We start from the raw sequence: 21,726 nt of genomic DNA on the forward strand, positions 1-21,726 counted from the left end.
TTTTAAATTAATATTTATTAATTATTTTATATTCTAAAATTAATATTTAAATTTTGAATAACTAATTAAACATAAATTAACTAATTAGATATTAATTTAAAAATTAATTTATACAGAAATGATTTAAGATACTAATATTTTTAATTTAATAGTATATAATTTAATTAACATTTTTTTTAAATTAATTTTTATTTTAATAATTCTAGTGTTAATTGTTATTTATGTTTTTCTATCTTCAACCATTTTCTTTTTCTTCTAAATTTTCTCTAAATTGGTCAACTCAATTCTTTATTTTGAAAAACAAGTCAAAGATTGAAAAAAAATTAATGAATTAAAAACGAAAAGAATGAAAGCAATGATCTCACCGTTTTGTTGGTAACTAAATCAGTCAGCACGATACTTAAAAAGTAAATTATTTTAGACAAACAATTTTTGAATACAAACTTTATAAATTTACTTAAAAAATTAATTAAACACTTATTTGATTTATAATATAAAATGAGAGTTAGTTGAACACCATGAATAAATAAGAAAAAAATGAGGTGATTGATGCTGAGTTCATATAGTGAGTTTCTTCCACTATAAATGCTCGGAGTCTTCATTTCAACACTAGTTACCGTTTTCTCAGAGTTTAATTTTCTCGGGAAAATCTCGTTCGTTCAAAGAAAATGTCAATAGCATTAGCATAGTAATCGACGTGTTTTGATTTTTCTCCACAAAATTAAGCTCACTTCGAAGACGATTTTCCACATACAGACAAAAAGAGAAGAGGATGTGGAAACTCGCGCGATTCGCCGCCGCTTCCAACGTCGCCCGATCCCGGCGCTTCTCCGCCGCGATTCCCGGTCCGTGCATTGTCCACAAACGCGGTGCTGACATACTCCACGATCCCTGGTTCAACAAGGTTTCTTATAATTCACATCACAACACTTTAGCTTCGCTTTTTCTACTAGTCTCTCAATCTTGAGAGTTTCTAATTCACTTCAATTTAGCAGAAAGTGTTTGGTTTCCGTTTTTGTTTGTAATTTTTTTTTTTTAGTTTCAGAGGCTTCTGGCAGTTTATGAACTGGTGCTTGCAAGCCGAAATTTTGTTGTTACTTTTATGATTCTTGAAGTTCGAGTGTTGATTTATGTGCTTGCCATGATTATATGAAAAAAATATTTTTTTGTTTTTTTTTTCAAACAAAAGAGAGAGAAAAATAATAGTAGGAGGAAAAAATGATGGAAGCTAATTCTGTTTGGTGTGAGTGATATTCTCCATGGCATGTGATTGGAGTTTGGTTGAATTGAACGCTTGACAAAAATGGGACTTCTCACGGGTGTTTTTTTTTTTTTACAAAATCTTTGGGATGATGTCAACTTGGTCATGAAACCTTCCTTCACGGTCTTCTTCTGGATCCTGAATATGTGAACCTTTTTGTTTTGTTTTTTTTTTTTAAATTCTGGGAATGCAGGATACTGGGTTTCCTTTGACAGAAAGGGATAGATTGGGGCTTCGGGGCCTCCTTCCTCCTCGTGTTATATCCTTTGAGCAGCAATATGATCGATTTAGTAAGTTTGAGGATTACTTTTCTTATATTTATCCATTGGGGTTGGGGTGTTTTAGTAGTAGTAGTAGTCACTTTGCCTATCTTCTGAAAGCTTTATTATTTAGTTCGCTAGTGTAGTGTGTTTGGGTTCTCAGGCTTTTTACCCTTTGTTATTTTATTGTTTGGTAATATTGGATTGCTATATTTGTTTTCCAGTGAATTCATTCCGTTCTTTGGAGAATAATACCCAGGGGCAATCAGATAAAGTTGTTTCCTTGGCAAAATGGAGGATCTTAAATAGACTGCACGACAGGAACGAGACTTTGTATTACAGAGTGAGTTAGACCATGAAGTTTACTTTTTCTTGTTCATGAAAAAATGTGATCAAATTGCTGTTATAAGATTCATATGTTGTTGTACTACATTTTTTTTTCAGGTTCTTATTGATAATATTAAAGAGTTTGCTCCAATAATATATACTCCAACAGTTGGATTAGTGTGTCAAAATTATTCGGGGTTATTTAGACGTCCACGAGGGATGTATTTTAGTGCCAAAGATAAAGGGGAGATGATGTCTATGATTTATAACTGGCCAGCTCACGAGGTATTGCATTATTTTTTCATTTTCCTTTCGTTCATTAATGGAAATAGTCTTTTACCTTATATTCTTCCCTTCTAATTAATTACATTGTGACATTTTGAACTATTGAAAGATCTCCTTGAATCGTCTTACTTTTAACGCTGAATTTAGTCAATTTCCGTTCCTTGAGTGATAAACAGATATTCAGTTGGCTTGGAATTGATATTCTGTTCTATTGTAGTTTAGTATAAGAAAACTATCAGATAAGGTTTTTAAAATTTGAATATTAGGAAAGGACCCGGTAATTATAGAATGCAACATGTGTTTCTTGTTACAGTTTGTATTGGTCAGTTTGATTTATCCAAGAACGCAATATGGTTTTCTTTGTTACAGTTTGTATGGATCCAGATTAATTTATCAAAAAATATTTTGTTTGGTTTGTCATTGACGATTTTTGTTTTTTCTATAATATAAAGGTTCTCATAATTTCTTGAATTTTTCACAAATATTTCCTCTTATGAGAAGCTAGTGTAATAGAAAAGTGAGAAAAGATGCAATAAATACTCATTGTGTAATTAATACGCCTACTTTAGGAGATGTTTGTGAAAAATCAGGAAAGTTAGGGGAGGTTGGAGTATTTGGCTATATTTTTTCTTTTATTGAAATGGAGACTCTTTTATAATTAAAATTGATACTGATTTTTAAGTTTGTATAGAATTTTCAAAAATTTTGGTCTTGTATCTCTAATTGTGGTTACCAATTACCGTGTGTTTGGCAAGACAAATAAACTACCATCTAGCTTATTTGACCTTATAGGTTTATTTGGATAAGGTAGAGTTGTTTGCTAAAGGAGCTTATTGCATTAGTTAGTAACATTTTTTAAACACTAATTTATGTAGCATTTAAGCTTAAATTTCCTAGTTTATTTTATTTTTTTAATTTTCATGTTTGTTATCTTATTAAAATTCTTCTTTATCCTTCTTATGTGCAAAAATCCTTAACATTTTCACTAATTATCATCGAATATTTTTTTTATAAAATAAACTCATCACAGTTGTAATATAAATCAATTTAATTATCTCATTTCCTTAAATGAAAATATTTAAAAATGAGAATAACATTAAAAAGACATTATATTAACTTTTAAGATGTTAAATTATTTGAAAGGAACTAAAATACGAGAAGTGAGTGATAACTATTTGAAAACACATGGTTCTCAAATTTCAAGTTGTGGCCAAGTAATTAATATGTTTTTTTTTTATATTATTTTATGCTTATCAGCCAATTCAAAGGTTAGTTCTGCCAAACATTTTCCTAAAGCCTAAACAAATATATAAGATTTCAGCTAACTTATCTATTATGTTAGCCAAACAAAAACCCTTGCCACGACTTTGGTTGGTTCATTAAGTGACAAAATTGGCTTGCAGTTGTTCATTCATTATGTTTGGTTATCATTTTTTTTGCTCCTGTTGCAGGTAGACATGATTGTCTTAACAGATGGAAGTCGAATTCTTGGCTTAGGCGACCTTGGAGTTCAGGGAATTGGAATTCCCATAGGTAAACTTGATGTGTATGTCGCTGCTGCTGGTATCAACCCACAAAGAGTATGCTTCTTCTTTTATCTTTCTCAAACTACTTTTTCATTCCAGTTTCCTTGCTGTTTGTGTTTCATTGTTAGCTGGTATACATCTGATCGTCACTCATGGATGTTATGTTGGCGGCCTAGGCTTGTGCTAAGAGTATGCTAGGATAGATACAATTTCATTAGTGTGGGCAATTTTATCATGTCTAGTTACATGTGACATCTAGAAATTACATGACAATGAGCTCATGATGTTCTGACTTCACTAAAATTATTAATGTAGAATGATATGTCATTTGATTTCTTTTATTTGAGTACTAATTGATAAATTCTCTCTCGTTACCTCACCACATGTTTTTCCAACTGCAGATACTTCCAGTTATGTTGGACGTTGGCACCAATAATCAAAAGCTACTTGAAGACCGCCTTTGTGAGTAAATTCTGTTATTTTCGATTTTTTGAGTACTTTATAGCTTTTATTTTCGTCGTTAATTTATTTGCAAACAAGGATGGAGCCAGAAATTTCAAAATGGGAGGACCAATTTTTTTTTTTTCATTTAGAACCAGGAATGACTTTTTAAGTTTCCATATCTAAGACCAGGATTAATACACTAACTGGAATACGGTTTCAGATCCTAGGCATAAAATTGCCTAACAAGGATGAACGATTCAGACTCATCAATCATCACCTTTTATACTATTACTATAATAGAAACTTTGGAAGCTTTAAAAGCTTCAGAATTAACCTACCTTGCTTTTCACCTTGCACATATGTGCTCATCTCACTTTAGAGTTTTAACACTCTGATTATGCAAAGCTTATCCAGAAATTAGAACTGTTATAAAAGAATAAATTGCCCTAGGGCAGTCATTTATGCCATTAAGTTGTCTCTAACTTCAACTCTGGAAAGGAACCAATCAATTAGATACAACTTTTTATGTTTTGAGCTTTGGATGTGTTCTTGAATATTTTATCATTGAATTGTAATTTTTTCTCAAAATGGAAGGATCCGACCAAAAGCTAGCATTCTAATTAGTTTTTCTTATCAGTATTCGAATTTATCATATTGTTGATATCAGAAGGAATTGGCTTTTTTGACATTTTCACATGGCAGATTTAGGACTACGTCAACCAAGGTTGGAAGGTGAAGAGTATCTATCAATTGTAGATGAATTCATGGAAGCAGTTCATGCTCGATGGCCCAAGGCTATTGTGCAGGTAGGTCTCTTTATTTTTTCTCCTTTCCCCATTGATACGTGTTTGTTTTTATTTATTCTAGCACATATTCTTTTATCAATTTTGTAATTAGATTTTGCGTTAATTATGTCAGTTTGAGGACTTCCAAATGAAGTGGGCTTTTGAAACCCTGGAAAGATATCAGAAAAGGTTTTGCATGTTTAATGATGATATACAGGTGAGAAAGTAATGTTAATTTAGAAAATGTTGAATGTATAACCTAACAGTGCATTATTTAAGTATCTGCTGAATGTTCAAATTTACTTCATGTCCTGTAGGGTACTGCTGGTGTTGCACTTGCTGGATTATTGGGAACTGTAAGAGCCCAAGGCCTACCATTGACCGACTTTGTGAACCAAAAGATAGTTGTGGTTGGAGCTGGGAGGTAATTCACTTGCGAAATTGATTACGACGAACATCATATTTTCCATTTTCTTTTGTTGATTGTTGTCTATTACACTCCTTCGTTATAGCTACTTTCTGCCTCAAGCTTGTGTTTTTCCTGGATTGCAGTGCTGGGCTTGGGGTTCTAAAAATGGCCATAAAGGCAGTTGCAAAGATATCTGGGTGCAGTGATTTAGCTGCCAAAAGCCAATTCTATTTGATCGATAAAGATGTATGCTTTCTTGAACTTTACTAGCATTGTTAGTTCTTCAAGTCACATAATTGTTTTTACTTATCCACAATAAAATTTCCCTTTCAGTTGCGATTCTGAATGAACTCATTCAATCTAAACATTTTTTTTCACCATATTCTTTGTCTTGATTTGTCTTTGCATTTAATGTTGATGTGCATTAGAGAAGAATTAATAATAGTGTGCGATATATAATTTTTTATGCTACTATTTCATATTTGTATGTAGGATGTCCAGTTTATTTCATAAAAAAATTAGGTTTAGCCTGATAGCAGTGCCATTTTTTGTATGCAGGGTCTAGTCACAACAGAAAGGAACAATCTAGATCCAGCCGCTGCTCCATTTGCTAAAAATCCAAGAGACATAGAGGGGCTTAATGAGGGTGCTAGCATAATTGAAGTGGTAAATGTTACAGCACTCGTGGGAAAATTTGTTTGGCTCAAGGATCTACTTTACAACACTGAAAAGAGTTATTTTGACATAGAAGGATTAAACCTCTTCACTTTGTTAATGCTAATTTTAAAGATCATGCTTACTTTCATGTGTATCTTTTAATTCTTAAACCTATTGATATTTAGGTTAAGAAGATTAAGCCTCATGTGCTCCTTGGTTTGTCTGGTGTTGGTGGCATTTTCAATGATGAGGTATTACCTTCTACAATATAACTTCTATCGTGTCACATCCCTCAATAAGTAATATTAAATAAATATATATAATAGACATCTTCGGTACTGTATGAGCTTTTCTGCTATTGAATTTCTTAATTTTAATGGTGAGATTCGACTCAGGTGCTTAAGGCAATGAGAGAATCTGTTTCAACAAAACCTGCTATCTTTGCCATGTCTAACCCCACCATGAATGGTTTGTTTGTACAAGGCTCATTAAGCACTCATAATTCCTTAATAATGTTTATGTGTTTTCATTGACTCTTTTTTTCCATGTATTATGGGGACAGCTGAGTGCACTGCCATTGATGCTTTCAAGCATGCTGGGGAACATATAGTGTTTGCGAGTGGAAGCCCTTTTGAAAATGTAGATCTTGGTAATTACCACTTTCTTTGATTTAGAAGTAACTAGTATAGTTCAGATCTTATAATTTATTGATTTAAATTCTGTGCAGGTAATGGAAAAGTGGGTCATGTAAATCAAGCAAACAATATGTACCTATTCCCAGGGTAGGGTAGATCTTCTTGGCTTGTATATTTTCGTGCATTATACCTGTCAGTTGAATTAGTGGTGTAACTTCGAGTTTAACCATTTCATTTCAGAATTGGTTTGGGAACTCTTCTGTCAGGCGCTCACCTTATAACAGATGGAATGTTGCAGGCAGCTTCTGAGTGGTATGATTTTAATTTGGAAAATTGTTTCTTTATTTATTAACCAAAAGCTATTGGTGCTAACACCCGTGGAAATTTGGCAACAGTAACATGTCTTTTGACATTTATAGTCATGGCATAGGCTGCTATAATCATTGAACTGTTTGTCCTTGTCTTATGTGTTGCCCAACATTTTTCCTGTTTTCTACATTTCATTCCTTTGATATTCATTCTATATAGGCCTATGTCTTTATGCTCTTGTACAGGAAGAAAAAACATGTTCACTACTTGGTAGTCACATCACATGCATTTACCATAGGTTTTGAAGTACTAATTATCTTTAGTGCATTTCTTTTGGAAAGTCCCACGTTGTCAATTAGTTTTAAGTTCAAATCTGACAATTTTTGTAACATGATGAGAATATCATGAAAATTATATTACTATTTTCATTTGATTAAATTGCAATTGCATCCTTTTCAATTTTCCCAGTTCTGAAGAGATGTCAGTTGATGCTTGTTTTAAATAAATTACTGACATACTGATATCCTTACAGCCTTGCTTCATACATGGCCGAGGAAGATACCTTAAGCGGAATTTTATATCCATCTGTTGACAGGTAATGTTCCTTTTCCTTTCTCTTGATATCTTTCACATTTCATTTTCTTCTGGCTTTGCTTTTCATGTTGCCTTTTGTAATGACCAAAACAAATGAAATTGTAAAAATTTTATAACTTAAAACTTTGATCTGGTGAAAGCTATTATCAAGGATTCAGATGCCGAGTTTGGCACCAATATCTAACAATATATATAAATGTTGATCCACACTTCTCTCGTCAAAGGTGTTCTCACTCATTTCCTAAATATAAAAGCTTCTGACAGTAACAATGTTTAAAAGTTTTTATACACTCGTTTTTTTCATAAGAATAAATGGTCTGCTTGATTTGGTTGTTTGTTTCGAAGCTAAAAAATGTCATGAACTGATATGATGACCCTCTCTTATTAATGCGACTTGCTTGCTGCAGCATACGAGATGTTACAGCCGAGGTTGGGGCTGCTGTGCTTCGAGCTGCAGTTGAAGAAGAACTGGCAGAAGGACATGGTGATGTGGGGCCCAGAGAACTTTCCCATATGTCAAAAGTATGAAAAGTTTCATCCTTTACGATATACTAAGAGCATGCCTAGAAAAGTTTTTCTTCTCTTCTATTTCAGCAGTTTTGAAGAAAAACAACTGTCTGGAAACAAATTCTAAAACTACTGATGGATGGATTATATCAATAAGTTTTGCATGCTACCAGCCTAGACTGTATTGAGATCTGAACATTGCAAAATTTAACAAGCATTGGCTGCATTTCTAACTGGTGGTTAATGTTGCAGGATGAGACTGTGGAGTACGTCCGAAGTAATATGTGGTATCCTGTGTATTCTCCTCTTGTTCACGAGAAATGATTTCCTATCAGTATGTGTAATTTTTGGAGGACCTTTGCAATTCATGTCTCAGAGTGCTGCAGCCGAGCCTTTTCTATCTATGGTTTCTATTCTTATGTTCTTTGTTCATGCTTATTTACTACTAGCAGCCTTGAGTATTGGATGGCAAATAGCGAAAAGAGGAAATATGTCTCATTAGTTTCTGTCATGAATTGTTGTATTAGTATTGAAATTTAACTTTACTAAGTTCAGTATGTATCGTAGCTTTTATGTTGGAGACATGTATTAATAGTTATGTTGTGTGTAATGTTGATGACTGCTGCGGTGGGTGGTTTCTTGTTAACACTAATGTAACATTTTTTGTATAATAATGACACATGTTTCATTTCTTACCCTTTTATTTGAAACTACCAGTTAGAAATATGTATTTTTTATTTATGATTATTTCACTTAGTCTATAGTTTTTAATAAATATTATCTGTTACAAGAGAATCTTGAAAGAATATGGTAGAGAATAATATGTTTTTAGTATTTCTTTTTCCTGTTTTAAATATATTGGGAGTAGTAACCATGCTAAATGTTCAATCGAAATTTAACTTAGAGTGAGTAAACAATGAAAAGATTGTATAAAACAGGTAAGGACTAGCAAAAAAAACGAAGACAGTAAATAAATCTGACACCACATGGTGAAATATATGTAGTAAAATAGGTTTTAAAACGAACAAAAAGATTTCCCGAGGCGTGAGTGATCACTGTCCGTAAGGACTTATCCGCGGTGTATTGCATAAGTCTCTCAGGATACAACAGAAATTTCCCGGTAATTTTCGAAGATCAGAACTAGCAAGTTTTTCTTTAAAAGAGTAATACCCAAATAGAACCCAAAAATATATAATAATAAAATAATGAGGAGAGAGAAATTGAAAATGGGAAAATGGAGAAGGAAGAAGATGGTGAAAAGAAGTGAGTGTGTGAGTTGCTTTTCTGAAGGAGGGGAACCCTTATTTATATAGGGAAAAAAGTAACAACCCCAAACGACCACTACCCACATTCCAGCATCCATTGGTGGCACTATTCCAGGTTCCAACGGCACAACTTCTTCAACCTTCGAAAATCCAGCAATGTGGAGGTGCAAAACTTCCAAGTCGTTCGACACGATCCAAGGTGGGAAGGACAACGTTTTCTTTTCAAACTTGGAGTCATTCTCCGCTTCACTCTGCTTCCGAGATTTCCTCCAACAGAAGCATCAAAAGATTAAGGTTTATGTTCATCTCTGTTTTCTAGTTTTTTATTTTGCAAAACTGATTTTGTTTACAACAATCCCCCACATTTTGCAAAAAATAAAACATAGAGATAAAGAAGAAAAAAAAGAATATTTTGGGTTCATCTAAGATGTAATGCGTCAGATCTAGTATAGCAAGCTATATGAACTAGTCTTAGATTGATGAACGTAACACATAGTGTAGTTGGTATAACAAGCTATATGAACCAAGACACTTAGTATGTGTTAGAGGTTTATCAATCACAATACACCCCCACATTACTTGCTGTTATCGCTGCGTTGCGCTACTAGGCCATGCGCGTGCCCGATATTCATGAGTGTTATAGAGATCTTGCCAAGATCTCATGCAAGCGGCCCCACTTAACACTCATATAGGTGATTTCATCATGTGTATGCTGTAAATCATACACCACCAATATTAGTGCTAGCAGAACTAACAAGTGACTTGTTTTTACCCATATGAACCTTATTCATGGGATCTCCAATCACAAAGGTTGGGTTTCCATCACTTGTTTGTTTGCAAGTGGCTTAAGTCCCATTCCCCCTCGATGTTTCTAAAATAATTTTTCTCCCTAGGGGTTTTGTTAGAGGATCTGCCAGATTCCATTATGACTTGACATAGTCAATAGAAATCGTTCCACTCTTTAACAACTGTTTCACCAAATTATGTCTCAATTGTATATGTCTATTCTTTCCATTGTAGATTTTATTTTAAGATATAGCTATTGCCGATTGGCAATCACAATGCATTGATACAGATGGGGTTGGTTTCATTCCTAAAGGAATGTTTGCTAAGAAGTTTTTCAACCACTCAGCTTCACTACCAGCCATTTCTAGAGCAACAAACTCAAATTCCATTGTTGATCTTGCAGTAATAGTTTGCCTAGCTAACCTCCATGTAATTGTACCACCCCCAAGTGTAAATACATAACCACTAGTGGATTTTGTCTCATATGAATTAGAGATCCAGTTAGCATCACTGTACCCTTCTATCACAACGGGAAATCCACTATATTCAATGGCATAATCCATTGTACCTCTCAAATATTTCATGAGTCTCGCAAGTGCATCCCAGTGATCCTGACTAGGACATTGAGTGTATCTACTCAATCTACCTATTGCATAAGCAATATCTGGTCTAGAAAAGCTCATTAAATGCAATAAGCTCCCAATTTTCTGGGCATACTAAGTTTGAGAAATAGATTCTCCTCTGTTCTTCTTTAATTTAGAATTAACATCATAAGGGGTACTCACTGACTTAAAGTCATAGTAACCAAACTTCTTAAGAAGTTTCTCATTGTATTTTTCTTGGGATAGTAATATATTATCTCCCTTCCTTATGATTTTAACTTCTAGAATCACACTTATTTTATCCATGTCTTTCATCTCAAACTTAGATCCAAGAAACAATTTTATTTGAAAAACTATATCATTGCATGTACCAAAAATTAGCATGTCATCCATATACAAACATATAATGACATATTCACCATTTTCAGATCTAGAATACACACATTTATTAACATCATTGGTAGAAAAACCTTCACAAAGTAAAACATTATCAAGTTTTTCATGCCATTGTTTTGGTGTTTGTTTCAAACCATACAAAGATTTTAAAAGTTTGCATACTTTTTCCTTTGGACCTGAGACTACACAACCTTCAGGTTGAGTTATATAAATTTCCTCTTCTAATTCATCATTCAGAAAAACTATTTTAACATCCATTTGGTGAATTACTAACTTATGGATAGATAGATACTAAGGCTAGCAATACACAAATAGAGGAAATACTAGTAACAGGTGCAAAAGTATCAAAGTAATCTATGTTATGTTTTTTAGTAAACCTTTTAGCTACTAATCTTGCCTTATATTTCTCTATGGATCCATCAGGATGATACTTCTTCTTAAAGATCCACTTACAACCAATGGGTTTTGCTCCTTTAGGCAGATCTACTAAGGTCCACGTATTATTTTTCTTAATTGAATCAAGCTCAGTTTTAATGGCCTTATCCCAATGTTTAGCATCAGGAGCACTAGTAGCTTCTAAAAAACATATTGGATTTCAACTAGATAAGTGTAAAAGTCATCTCCAAATGAGGTTTCCTTTCTATGTCTTTTACTTCTCCTAACATCCTCACTCAAGGCATCACTAGCACTATCTACAGGTTGTTCAGATGTACCACTACTCTTTAGAGGAAAGATGTGTTCAAAGAACTCAACGTTTTTCGTCTCTACTATAGTGTTACGCTCAATTATATCACTATTAAGAACTAAAAACCTATAGGCAACACTATGTTCTGCATATCCTAAGAACATACAATTAGATGTTTTCGAGCTTATTTTCCTTTTCTTAGGATCAGGTAACATCACTTTAGTTAAGCACCCCCACACTCTTAGGTATTTCAAATTAGGTTGATAACCTTTCCACAACTTATAGGGTGTTTTACCAGTTTTCCTATGTGATATCCTATTTTGCAAAAAACACGCAGTAAGCAGAGATTCACCCCAAAATTATCAGGAGCATTAGAACTAATAAGCTTTGCATTCATCATTTCTTTAAGAGTCTTATTTTTCCTTTCAACTACTCCATTAGACTCAAGTGAATATGGTGGGGTTACTTCATGAATAATACCTTCTTTCACACAATAATCATTAAATAAAACATATTCACTCTGATCTAATTCTCTTAATTTTCTTATTCAATTGATTTTCTACTTCCGCTTTATAAGTTAAAAACATGTCAAAAGCTTCATCCTTATGTTTAATTAAATACACTTTGGTGTATCTAGAAAAATCATCTATAAAAGTTACAAAATAATTTTTACCACCTCTAGACATGGTTTGTTTTAAATCAACAAGGTCGGTATGAATTAAACCAAGAATTTCAGTTTGACGTTCTACAGAGTGACATGTTTTCTTCATTATTTTAGATTCTACGCATACATCACATTTACTATTTTGTTTGTCATGCATGTTGATTAATCCTAGTCGTTGCAATTTCATAACATACGAAGAATTCACATGTCCTAATCTAGCATGCCATATATCATACGAGTCAACAATATAAGTAGAAGATTCAGATTCATTCATAATTTCATAAATGTTCAATACAAAAAGGCCTTGATCACAATATCCCTTTCCCACAAAAACATTGTTTTTTGTCATAACAATCTTGTCAGATTCAAATGACACTTTAACCCCAACTTTGCTTAGCAATGCCACAGAGACCAAATTAACTCTAATTGATGGCACATGTAGCACATCATTCAAAGCCAAAGTTTTACTAGATGTGAGCTTCAGAAGAACTTTTCCTTTTCCTAGGACAGGAGTTGTCCTAGAGTCACCGAGATATACTTGTTCTTCTCCATCCCCCATACTTGTGTAGGAGGTAAACACATTTCTGTTTGCACAGATGTGTCTGGTAGCCCCAGAGTCTACCACCCATTTGCTCACATTTGTCACAAGGTTTACTTGTGAAACGACTGCCACAATAGTATCTTCCCCTTCGACTAGATTTGCCTTAGGAGGATAGTCGGTTTTAGCCCTATGTCTGCACTGAGGTGCATGATGACCTGGCTTTCCACAGACAAAACAATTACCCTTTTTCTTGAAGGTGGGGTTAGTTCCACTGGGACGAGAGAATTTATTGTATTTCTTTTTATGATAAAATTTTTTCTCGTACCTTTTTGGAGCTGGTTTGTCTTCTACCACGTTTGCTTTGGCAGACAGAGTTTTAGCCTTTGCAGCAACGCACTCCTTCCTGTTTGTGTCTTTGATGATGATGTGGGTGATCAGGTCTGATAGTGACATCTGTTTGTGTCTGTGCTTCAGTTGTTGTTTGTAATCCGTCCAAGATTGCAAAAGCTTTTCGATTAAGAGTTCGGACACGAATTCATCCAGCAAGCTTATGCTTTCAGTTTTGATATCTTCAATCAACTTGTGATATTCATTTATCTGGATTTTGATGTCTTTGCCTTCGATCATCTCCCAACAGTAGTAGTTTGCAATTACGAACCTTTGTCTGACAATGTCTTCAAAAGTATATTTGAGGATAAGAGAATCCCAAATATCTTTTGCATTCTTATAAGAAACATAAACATCGAATAGATCGTTAGATAACACACTGAGTAAAGTGTGACGACATACCTTATTTGCATGGATCCAATCATCAACTTGTTTTGAAGTCGTGGTTGAGTCGGGTTTGGAAGTTGTAAGTGCAAGAGCAACTCCGTACATGTCCAATAGGGTGGACACACGTTCTTGCCAGCGTCGGAAATTCTGACCAGTGAAGACTTCAATTTTTGAGACATCCGGAAATGGTTTCACAAAAATGGTTTGCGTTGCGGAAACAACATTTGATGTTCCTTGAGCAGCGTTGTTGTTGTCCGTATTTTCAGCCATAAGTCCTTACGATTGTAGTAAAATAGGCTTTAAAACGAACAAAAAGATTTCCCAAGGCGTGAGTGATCACTATCCGTAAGGACTTATCCGCGGTGTATTGCGCAAGTCTCCCAGGATACAACAGGAACTTCCCGGTAATTTCCGAGGATCAGAACTAGCAAGTTTCTCTTTAAAAGAGTAATATCCAAATAAAACCCAGAAATATTATAATAATAAAATAATGAGGAGAGAGTAATTGAAAAGGGGAAAATGGAGAAGGAAGAAGATGGTGAACGGAGGGTTTGAAGAAGATGAAGAGGTGAGTGTGTGAGTTGCTTTTCTGAAGGAGGGGAACCCTTGTTTATATAGGGAAAAAAGTAACAGCCCCAAACGGCCACTACCCACGTTCCAACATCCATTGGTGGCACTATTCCAGGTTCCAACGACACAACTTCTTCAACCTCTGAAAATCCAGCAATGTGGAGGCGCAAAACTTCCAAGTTGTTCGACACGATCCAAGGTGGGAAGGGCAACGTTTGCTTTTCAAACTTGGAGTCATTCTCCGCTTCACTCTGCTTCCGAGATTTCCTCCAACAGAAGCATCGAAAGATTAGGGTTTATGCTCATCTCTGTTTTCCAGTTTTTTATTTTGCAAAATTGATTCTGTTTACAACAATATAAAACCCATGCCATGAGGAAGGTGGTAAAATGAGCTGATCCATTTTAGCCTTACCGGCCAAAAGTGGAATAGGATGGGTTGACCTGTCAAGGTTATACAGATTGAAATTAGCAAGTTGTCTTGTTAGAGAATGGGTTGGCGGTGGACATGCAACATTCTTATTTTTGTCAACTTTTGTAATTATTTTGTTTTTATCTATTTATTTGGTTATAGTAATTGTATGACTTTTTGGACAATAAAATTGTAAGAAAAACAAAAAAATTGAATTAAATTTTAATATTCTAATCAAAGAAAGTTTAATGCCTAATAAAATAAAGAAAATATCAACAATACTTCAATAAATAAAATTATCTATAAAAAAATTAATGTAAATAAAGTTCTATATAAAACATTAATCACCATCAATTTTAATTCTAAAAGTATGATATTCTTTTTTTTAAATGTCAAAAATAAAGAAAGACAAGTTAAACGAGTTGGATCAATACGGGTTGACAGGTTCAAAAAGGTAACCTGTCCAATCTAAATGATGTTGACCCGTGAGGTCTGATCTATTTTATCATTCTTAATCCTGAGAATTTGAACATTGAGATTGCAAAATTGAAATGTCTTTCTATCCTAAATGTATATTTAGATTTTTTAAATTATATAATTCATAATATGTTTTTAAATTATATAATTTTAAGTACATAATATAATCTAGATAGCACAATTTTGAAATATATTTTGTATTATATAATTTAAAAATTCATAACATCATGTCAAATTAAAGAATTCGGAAATACTATTATAGCAAAAAAAGTAAAAAAAAAACTTTTAAATTTGAAATAAATCGGATTGGACCGAGCCCCATATTGATTCAGCGACAGAAACATTGTAATCAAATATGGACTTTTGTTTTCTGCACCCAATCAATTCTAACATGCACCTTAAGTTTTGAAATTCCAGAATTGCCTTTTATTAAAATTTGGAATTGATTTTTTGATTTCCAAAATTGAAATTCTATAATAAAATTGAAAATCAAAATTTCATTCCGGGATAAATTTAGAATACAAATAATATATTTCAGAAAAGAAATTCCAGAACACAAAATCTGAAAACATATTTTAAAAAATAGATTTCAGAAAAATCCAAAAACATATCTCAAAAACACTATTCTGGAAAGCCTAATTTATAAATGTGTTCTAATTCAAACCTGAAATTGTATTCATGAATACCAAATCTAGAATACATTCGACCTATATTCGCACTCCTATTTAAAATTTTAAAAAAACATTTTTATCATTTTGTCTCATCAAATTTATTAGGCGCAGGAAGAAAAAACCTCAAATATGTCACACAAAATAAAATAAATATTATACCATAGAAAATTTTAATTTACAAATAATGTAGGAGAGTCACACACCAATTATACTTTAGATACTTTTATTTATTTAAAACCAATACAACCTTCATTTATTTTAATTATATTTGTGATGAATTTGAAGTTTAGCATTTTATCAGTGTAAGATATAACAAAAATTTGATTTTAATCAAACAGAATTCCTTAAAATCAAATAGCATAATAATAAGTTTTACATAAATATTTTATTTTCTTTTAAGAATAATAATATTTCCCATTTCATAATTATGCCACAAATAAAAATTTAAATGAATATTTTAAATTTTATATAACTAATTAAAAGTAAAAGTTTTTTTAAACAAAATAAAAAATACACTGGGATCTAATTTCCACTCTTTCCCAAGTCCAATTAGACTCCTAGATCCAAAATCATTTTTTAAATACATGTTTTATCAAACCAAGAGATTCTCCTAAGGATTTCCCTTAAATGGTTTCAATTATATAAATAATTTTTTTAGCAAACCCTCCTCATGAGTCATGCTACCTACACACACAACTCCCATTATTTTTCTATTTCTACATGATTTTGCTGACCACTTTAGACTTTTTAGGTAAACAACTATAACTACAACAAAAATTATATATATTTTAAATTCTTTCAGAAAAACAATTATAGTTTTTCATAAGCACTGATGTAAGAAAAGTAGAAAGTATTTGAACGTAGTTCAGTACAATGTTGACTAATTCCAAGTAGATTAAAGTTTAGGGAGTGTGAAAACTATAAAATAATAAAATAAAGTTTAAATTGTGAAGGATGCACACACACAAGCAAGAAAAAGATAGGTTTAAATGATAGAAAGATATATATTTAGTTTAGCAATGGACCCATCTAAAGTTAGATTATATTATCCTTTTCAATTTATTTTATATATTTGTGGTAATATAATTAAAGTGAGTAATTTATTGGTGTTCAAAATGCTTTTTAATTAGGTGAAGAGATTTAAAAGTATATATAATGGGTTATTGTACAATATATCCTTAACTTTTATTAACCTCGTTTTAAAAAGTACTATTTTTTAGACCAAATTTTAATGGGAGAGTTATACTATTTTTCAGTCCAACTATAATCTTTGTTTGGATTGAGGAAATTATTTAAAAGAGTTGAGGAAATTATTTTTCAGTCAAACTATTTTATTTATTATTTGAATATTATAACTAAATTATTAAGAAAAAAAAGAAATTATATATATATATATATATATATATATATATTCTATCAAGATTGATGACTTTCTTGATATTCTGGAGTGAAGATGTTTTCTTGCAAATAGTAAATATTTTATATTTTTTTTAAATTTTATTTTCAATTTTTTGTCCTTTACAAAAACTTATTCTTTGATTGCATGAAAGTTTTTTATATAAAAAAAAACTTATTCTTTGTCGGAATGGAAGAAAACAAAGAGAAAAGACATTGTGATTCCAACATAGCTGTAGTATTGATATTCCTAGTCGAAGGAAAAGATACAGATACTTTCTTAAAGTTGTATGATATGATGAGTTTAAAAATAATATACATATAATAAAAAGTTTTTAATTAAATAATATTTGTTCTACTAGGAAGATGAGATCTAGAGAACTATTGAAGTCTTCTTCTTCTTCCTTCGATCGGTCAGGTGACTGGGTGGTGAACTGAGATTCTTCTCGTCTTGCTGCTTCTCCTCTGGTCCTCGGTCTTGGTGAACACCGGATGGTGGGTGGGGTACCTGTGAAGGCACTCCAACGCTCAAGTCAGTAAAACGGGTGGTCAGCTCTCAGGTAGGTGAACAGTAATAAATGACATACCTTACCCCTTGGGATGTGTGCTATTTATATTATTCTAATGGGCCTACCTTGTTGGGCCCGTTTATCAGAGTGGACCCTCCTTAGGGTTGTATTACCTAATTCTTAATGACGGATTAACTTCACTGACCTTGGTTTGAGCATTAGCGGTAAGATGGGTCGGCCGTCGACCAGGTTTCCTAGGTTTCGGTCATCTCGGCCAAGTCTCTCAGGTCTCGGCTTTCCTGGTCTCGGTCGTCCCGGCCAAGTCTCTCGGGCCTCGGCCAGGTTTCCATGGTCTTGGTTGTCTCGACCATGTAGACCAGGTCTCGGGCAGCCAGGTGGGTCTCGGTCAGGAAGACTAGGGGTCGGTCTAGGCCAAGTCTCTCGGGTCTCAGCCAGGCTTCCCCAGTCTCGGTCGTCTCGGCAAAATCTCTAAGGTCTCGGCCAGGTAGACCAGGTCACGGCCAGCCAGGTGAGTCTCGGTCAGGGAGACAGGGGTCTGTCTCGCCCATACCGGTACAATATTAAAATAATAATATTAAGAGTTTTTAGATGATGGTATAAAAAATTAGGATTTTTAATGTATCATTTTCCTTTATTGAAAATCATAATAAAAGCTAACAACTTGGGAACCATAAGAGGTTTGTAATAAGGTGCAGATAACAGTTGAGAGTTGAAACTGAAGATGGAGGAAGCTACACAAAGGTGTCTTTGTCTTCATTCTTGCCTTTTTCTTTTTACAAGTTCCAAATGCCAATTATATTGCTGAACTCAAATCTTACATTTTCTGAGTCTCTCTGACCTTTTTCAGGTATGCAGTTGTGACAGGAGCAAATAAAGGGATTGGATTAGAGATAGTTAGGCAGTTAGCTTCAACAGGCATCAAGGTGGTGCTCACAGCAAGGAATGAGGAGAGGGGTCTTCAAGCATTGGAAACACTCAAAGCCTCAGCTTTATCTCACTTGGTGCTGTTTCATCAGCTAGATGTGGCTGATGCTGCAACTGTAGCTTCTCTGGCAGATTTTATCAAATCCAAATTTGGTAAACTAGATATTCTGGTAAAAAAACTAGACTTTGATTTGTCTTCTCTTTTTTTGTTCTAAATGAAAAGTTTGTCACAGCTTAAGTTTGTTGGTGTGCTCATTCTGCTACTGCTGTTATTTAGAATTTTAGTTATGTAAGTGTGAATGCATACTTCTTGTTGCTAGCCATAGTTGTTAGACTTTTGAATATTTCTTTTTTTTCATAGCTATTCCTCTTTCTAAATGTTCATGATGATCTCATCTCCACACCAATGTCTTCTGTTTTTGTCCATTTGTTAAAGGAAATGGGAACTTTTACTCTTTCGATGCTGGTAGGGGAGTTTCATTGGATTTGGATTGAAAAAAAAATATTAGTTTGACAACTTCTGATTTCACCAATACTATGTCAGAGTTGTCAAAGCATCATTTCCCTTTTTCATTTAAACAAAAGAATGTTGTAATCTGGTGTACGAACACATGAATACTAGTATAAAAATTGTTGAATGCTGTTAGTGTGTGCATTAACAGTTACTTTTAATGATACTTCTAATATATAGTAGAGTCATCAGGGGTTAAAAAGAGATTGAGCATTTTCTATACCTAATTTATTGTAGTTTTCTTTATTTGGCATGTGATGATTATACTCCTTGTATTTTGGTCATATTTGGTATCAAGTAAGCTTCAGTTGCCATTTAATCAATTAGACAGATTCCTTTTACATCTAGTCATTTAATGGTTTGAAGGTAGTTAATTAAGTAATTTTGGTGTTAGCATGTTTCACTATGAAAAATGGTTCAATGCAGATTAACAATGCGGGAATCAGTGGAGGTGTAATTAAAGACAGTGATTTAATCAGCAAAGTCATCATGAATGGTGGGGTAAGAATCTAAACGTGTTCTGAAATCTAATTAGCATATATATGGAAAGTTACAGTGTCTAAAAGGGACCTAAGTTTGCTACTTTTCTAGACCATTTGAAGTTCTAGATCCCATCCCATGTCAACTAGAGATATGGTAAAAGTAGAGCTTATAAAGGCCTGGAAAATTCTCTTCTCATGAACTTGCCTTTCTTGTTAAGCCCACACAAAGTCAAGGAATTGTGAAAGCATTTTCAGAATAGTTAAGATTTTTGGAGTTGGCTCTTCTTTTGCAATGTTAAGGATGGAAATTTCTGGTTGTTAGAAAGGTTGTAATTTGTTTATTCTGCAGGTTGTATCGGAAGAAGATGGAACAAATGCAATGACTCAAACATATGAGTTAGCTGAAGAATGCTTGCAAATAAATTACTATGGAACTAAAATAACTGTAGAAGCCCTTAAGCCCCTCCTCCAATTATCTGATTCACCAACAATTGTGAATGTATCATCCAGTATGGGGCAGTTAAAGGTAGGAAATAACTTCTTTTGCCAATAAATTCTGAATGGTTTTGCATAAAATCTGTCTGGAAAGACTAAAGAAAGATTAAACTTGAAATTCTTCTTTTAGGTAGCTGACTGGAATGAGTAACAAATTCTGGATTGATATGTTCTGTATAGTAGATAAATAGCCAATCCATATGCTAACCTTGAGTTTAAACAAAAGTAGTATAATATCTTCCAAGTTTCAATCATTCTTCAAGAGGGTCTTGTATCTTTGTGCATCTCTTGTACAACTTAAAAAAATGGACAAAATAATACACTGAAAGATGATAGCAAATGTTATTTACAGTAGAAGGAACAAGCCTGGTTATAAGAAGTGGATCTTCACACTAATCTGAAATCACATGATTGCTAATACCAGCTCTAGTTAGCATTCTACAAGATATTCAACCAAAATCTTCAGTTCATTCAAAACTTTCCTATAATAGACATTAGTTTATTATTGCATCTTCTTTCCTTTAATTTTGTTGAGGTTTTATTGCTTAATGATGTGAAATTCAGAATTTCCCTGAAGAGTCATGGGCAAGAGGAGTGTTGAGTGATGGTGATAACCTGACAGAAGAGAAAGTGGATGAAATAGTGAAGAAGTTTCTAAGAGATTTCAAAGAAGGTTCATTAGAGAGTGAAGGGTGGCCTAGGTATCCAGGTGCCTATATTGTGTCAAAAGCTGCTATGAATGGATATACAAGAATCCTTGCTAAGAAACATCCTTCATTCTGCATCAATAGTGTTTGCCCTGGTTATGTGAAGACAGACATAACATCCAACACTGGCCTCCTCACAGTTGAAGAAGGTGCTGCTAGTCCTGTCAAGCTTGCACTGCTTCCCAATGGCACTCCATCTGGCTTCTTCTATTACAGAACTCATGTGGCTTCCTTTTGATTTCTGATCATGAAATTTTAAGGTTTGAGGGCAAAACCATTGCTTTTGATTCTCAATTGCTGAACCTATTTCAATCACATTATATCATGTTGTATTAAACTTGTGTTGTTTGGATCTTAACAAAGTCTTGAACTGTGTATGCAATACAATTAATATTTAAGTACCAAAAGCATTTATTTTAAATTTGACAGATGAAAATATTCTTTAGAAATTTGAGGAATAAAACAGATTTACCTCCAGTTTTAAGGTTAGAATATAATTAAACCATAAATATACATCAAATTTTATGAAAAATATTCGTCCACATAAAATATCTAGTATTATTATAAATTACACGTGTATGGTAAGTCGAATTATAACTATAAATTTAATATGTGATTTATATATTTATATACCTATTTATCACAAGTAAGAGAGATAAGTTTCAATTAATTTTTATTATAAGAAAATATTCACCTATATCAAATTAAAATGAATTTCAGTTCAATAAGGTCTAATCTTATATCATTTAACACGAGAAAAACGATAGTATAATTGTGGTAAAATAAATCTAAATCGTTTTTCTACTAATCCAATAATAAATTCGTATCCAAAATTTATCTACA

The 21,726-nt window shown here is 33.1% G+C and overlaps 2 protein-coding genes across 2 annotated transcripts; both read left to right on the forward strand.

Moving 5' to 3' along the window:
- The first annotated feature begins 513 nt into the window (after positions 1-513).
- Positions 514-8,694, forward strand: LOC137818115 (NAD-dependent malic enzyme 59 kDa isoform, mitochondrial-like). The gene is made up of 19 exons (XM_068621347.1): positions 514-904; positions 1,455-1,551; positions 1,746-1,864; positions 1,966-2,133; positions 3,585-3,713; positions 4,061-4,121; positions 4,806-4,909; positions 5,022-5,105; positions 5,206-5,312; positions 5,441-5,543; positions 5,856-5,963; positions 6,140-6,205; positions 6,350-6,422; positions 6,517-6,603; positions 6,682-6,736; positions 6,830-6,901; positions 7,431-7,493; positions 7,900-8,014; positions 8,252-8,694. The coding sequence occupies exons 1-19, from the start codon at positions 773-775 to the stop codon at positions 8,321-8,323; spliced, it is 1,815 nt and encodes a 604-aa protein (XP_068477448.1). The 5' UTR covers positions 514-772; the 3' UTR covers positions 8,324-8,694.
- Positions 8,695-17,874: 9,180 nt separating this feature from the next.
- LOC137818432 ((+)-neomenthol dehydrogenase-like) lies at positions 17,875-21,290 on the forward strand. The gene is made up of 5 exons (XM_068621874.1): positions 17,875-18,505; positions 18,612-18,858; positions 19,626-19,700; positions 20,031-20,207; positions 20,741-21,290. Exons 1-5 carry the CDS (start codon positions 18,486-18,488, stop codon positions 21,119-21,121), a joined length of 900 nt encoding a protein of 299 aa, XP_068477975.1. The 5' UTR covers positions 17,875-18,485; the 3' UTR covers positions 21,122-21,290.
- Positions 21,291-21,726: the final 436 nt, after the last annotated feature.

The sequence above is a fragment of the Phaseolus vulgaris genome, chromosome 10 (genome assembly GCF_000499845.2).
Source record: "Phaseolus vulgaris cultivar G19833 chromosome 10, P. vulgaris v2.0, whole genome shotgun sequence".
Classification (NCBI taxonomy): domain Eukaryota; kingdom Viridiplantae; phylum Streptophyta; class Magnoliopsida; order Fabales; family Fabaceae; genus Phaseolus; species Phaseolus vulgaris.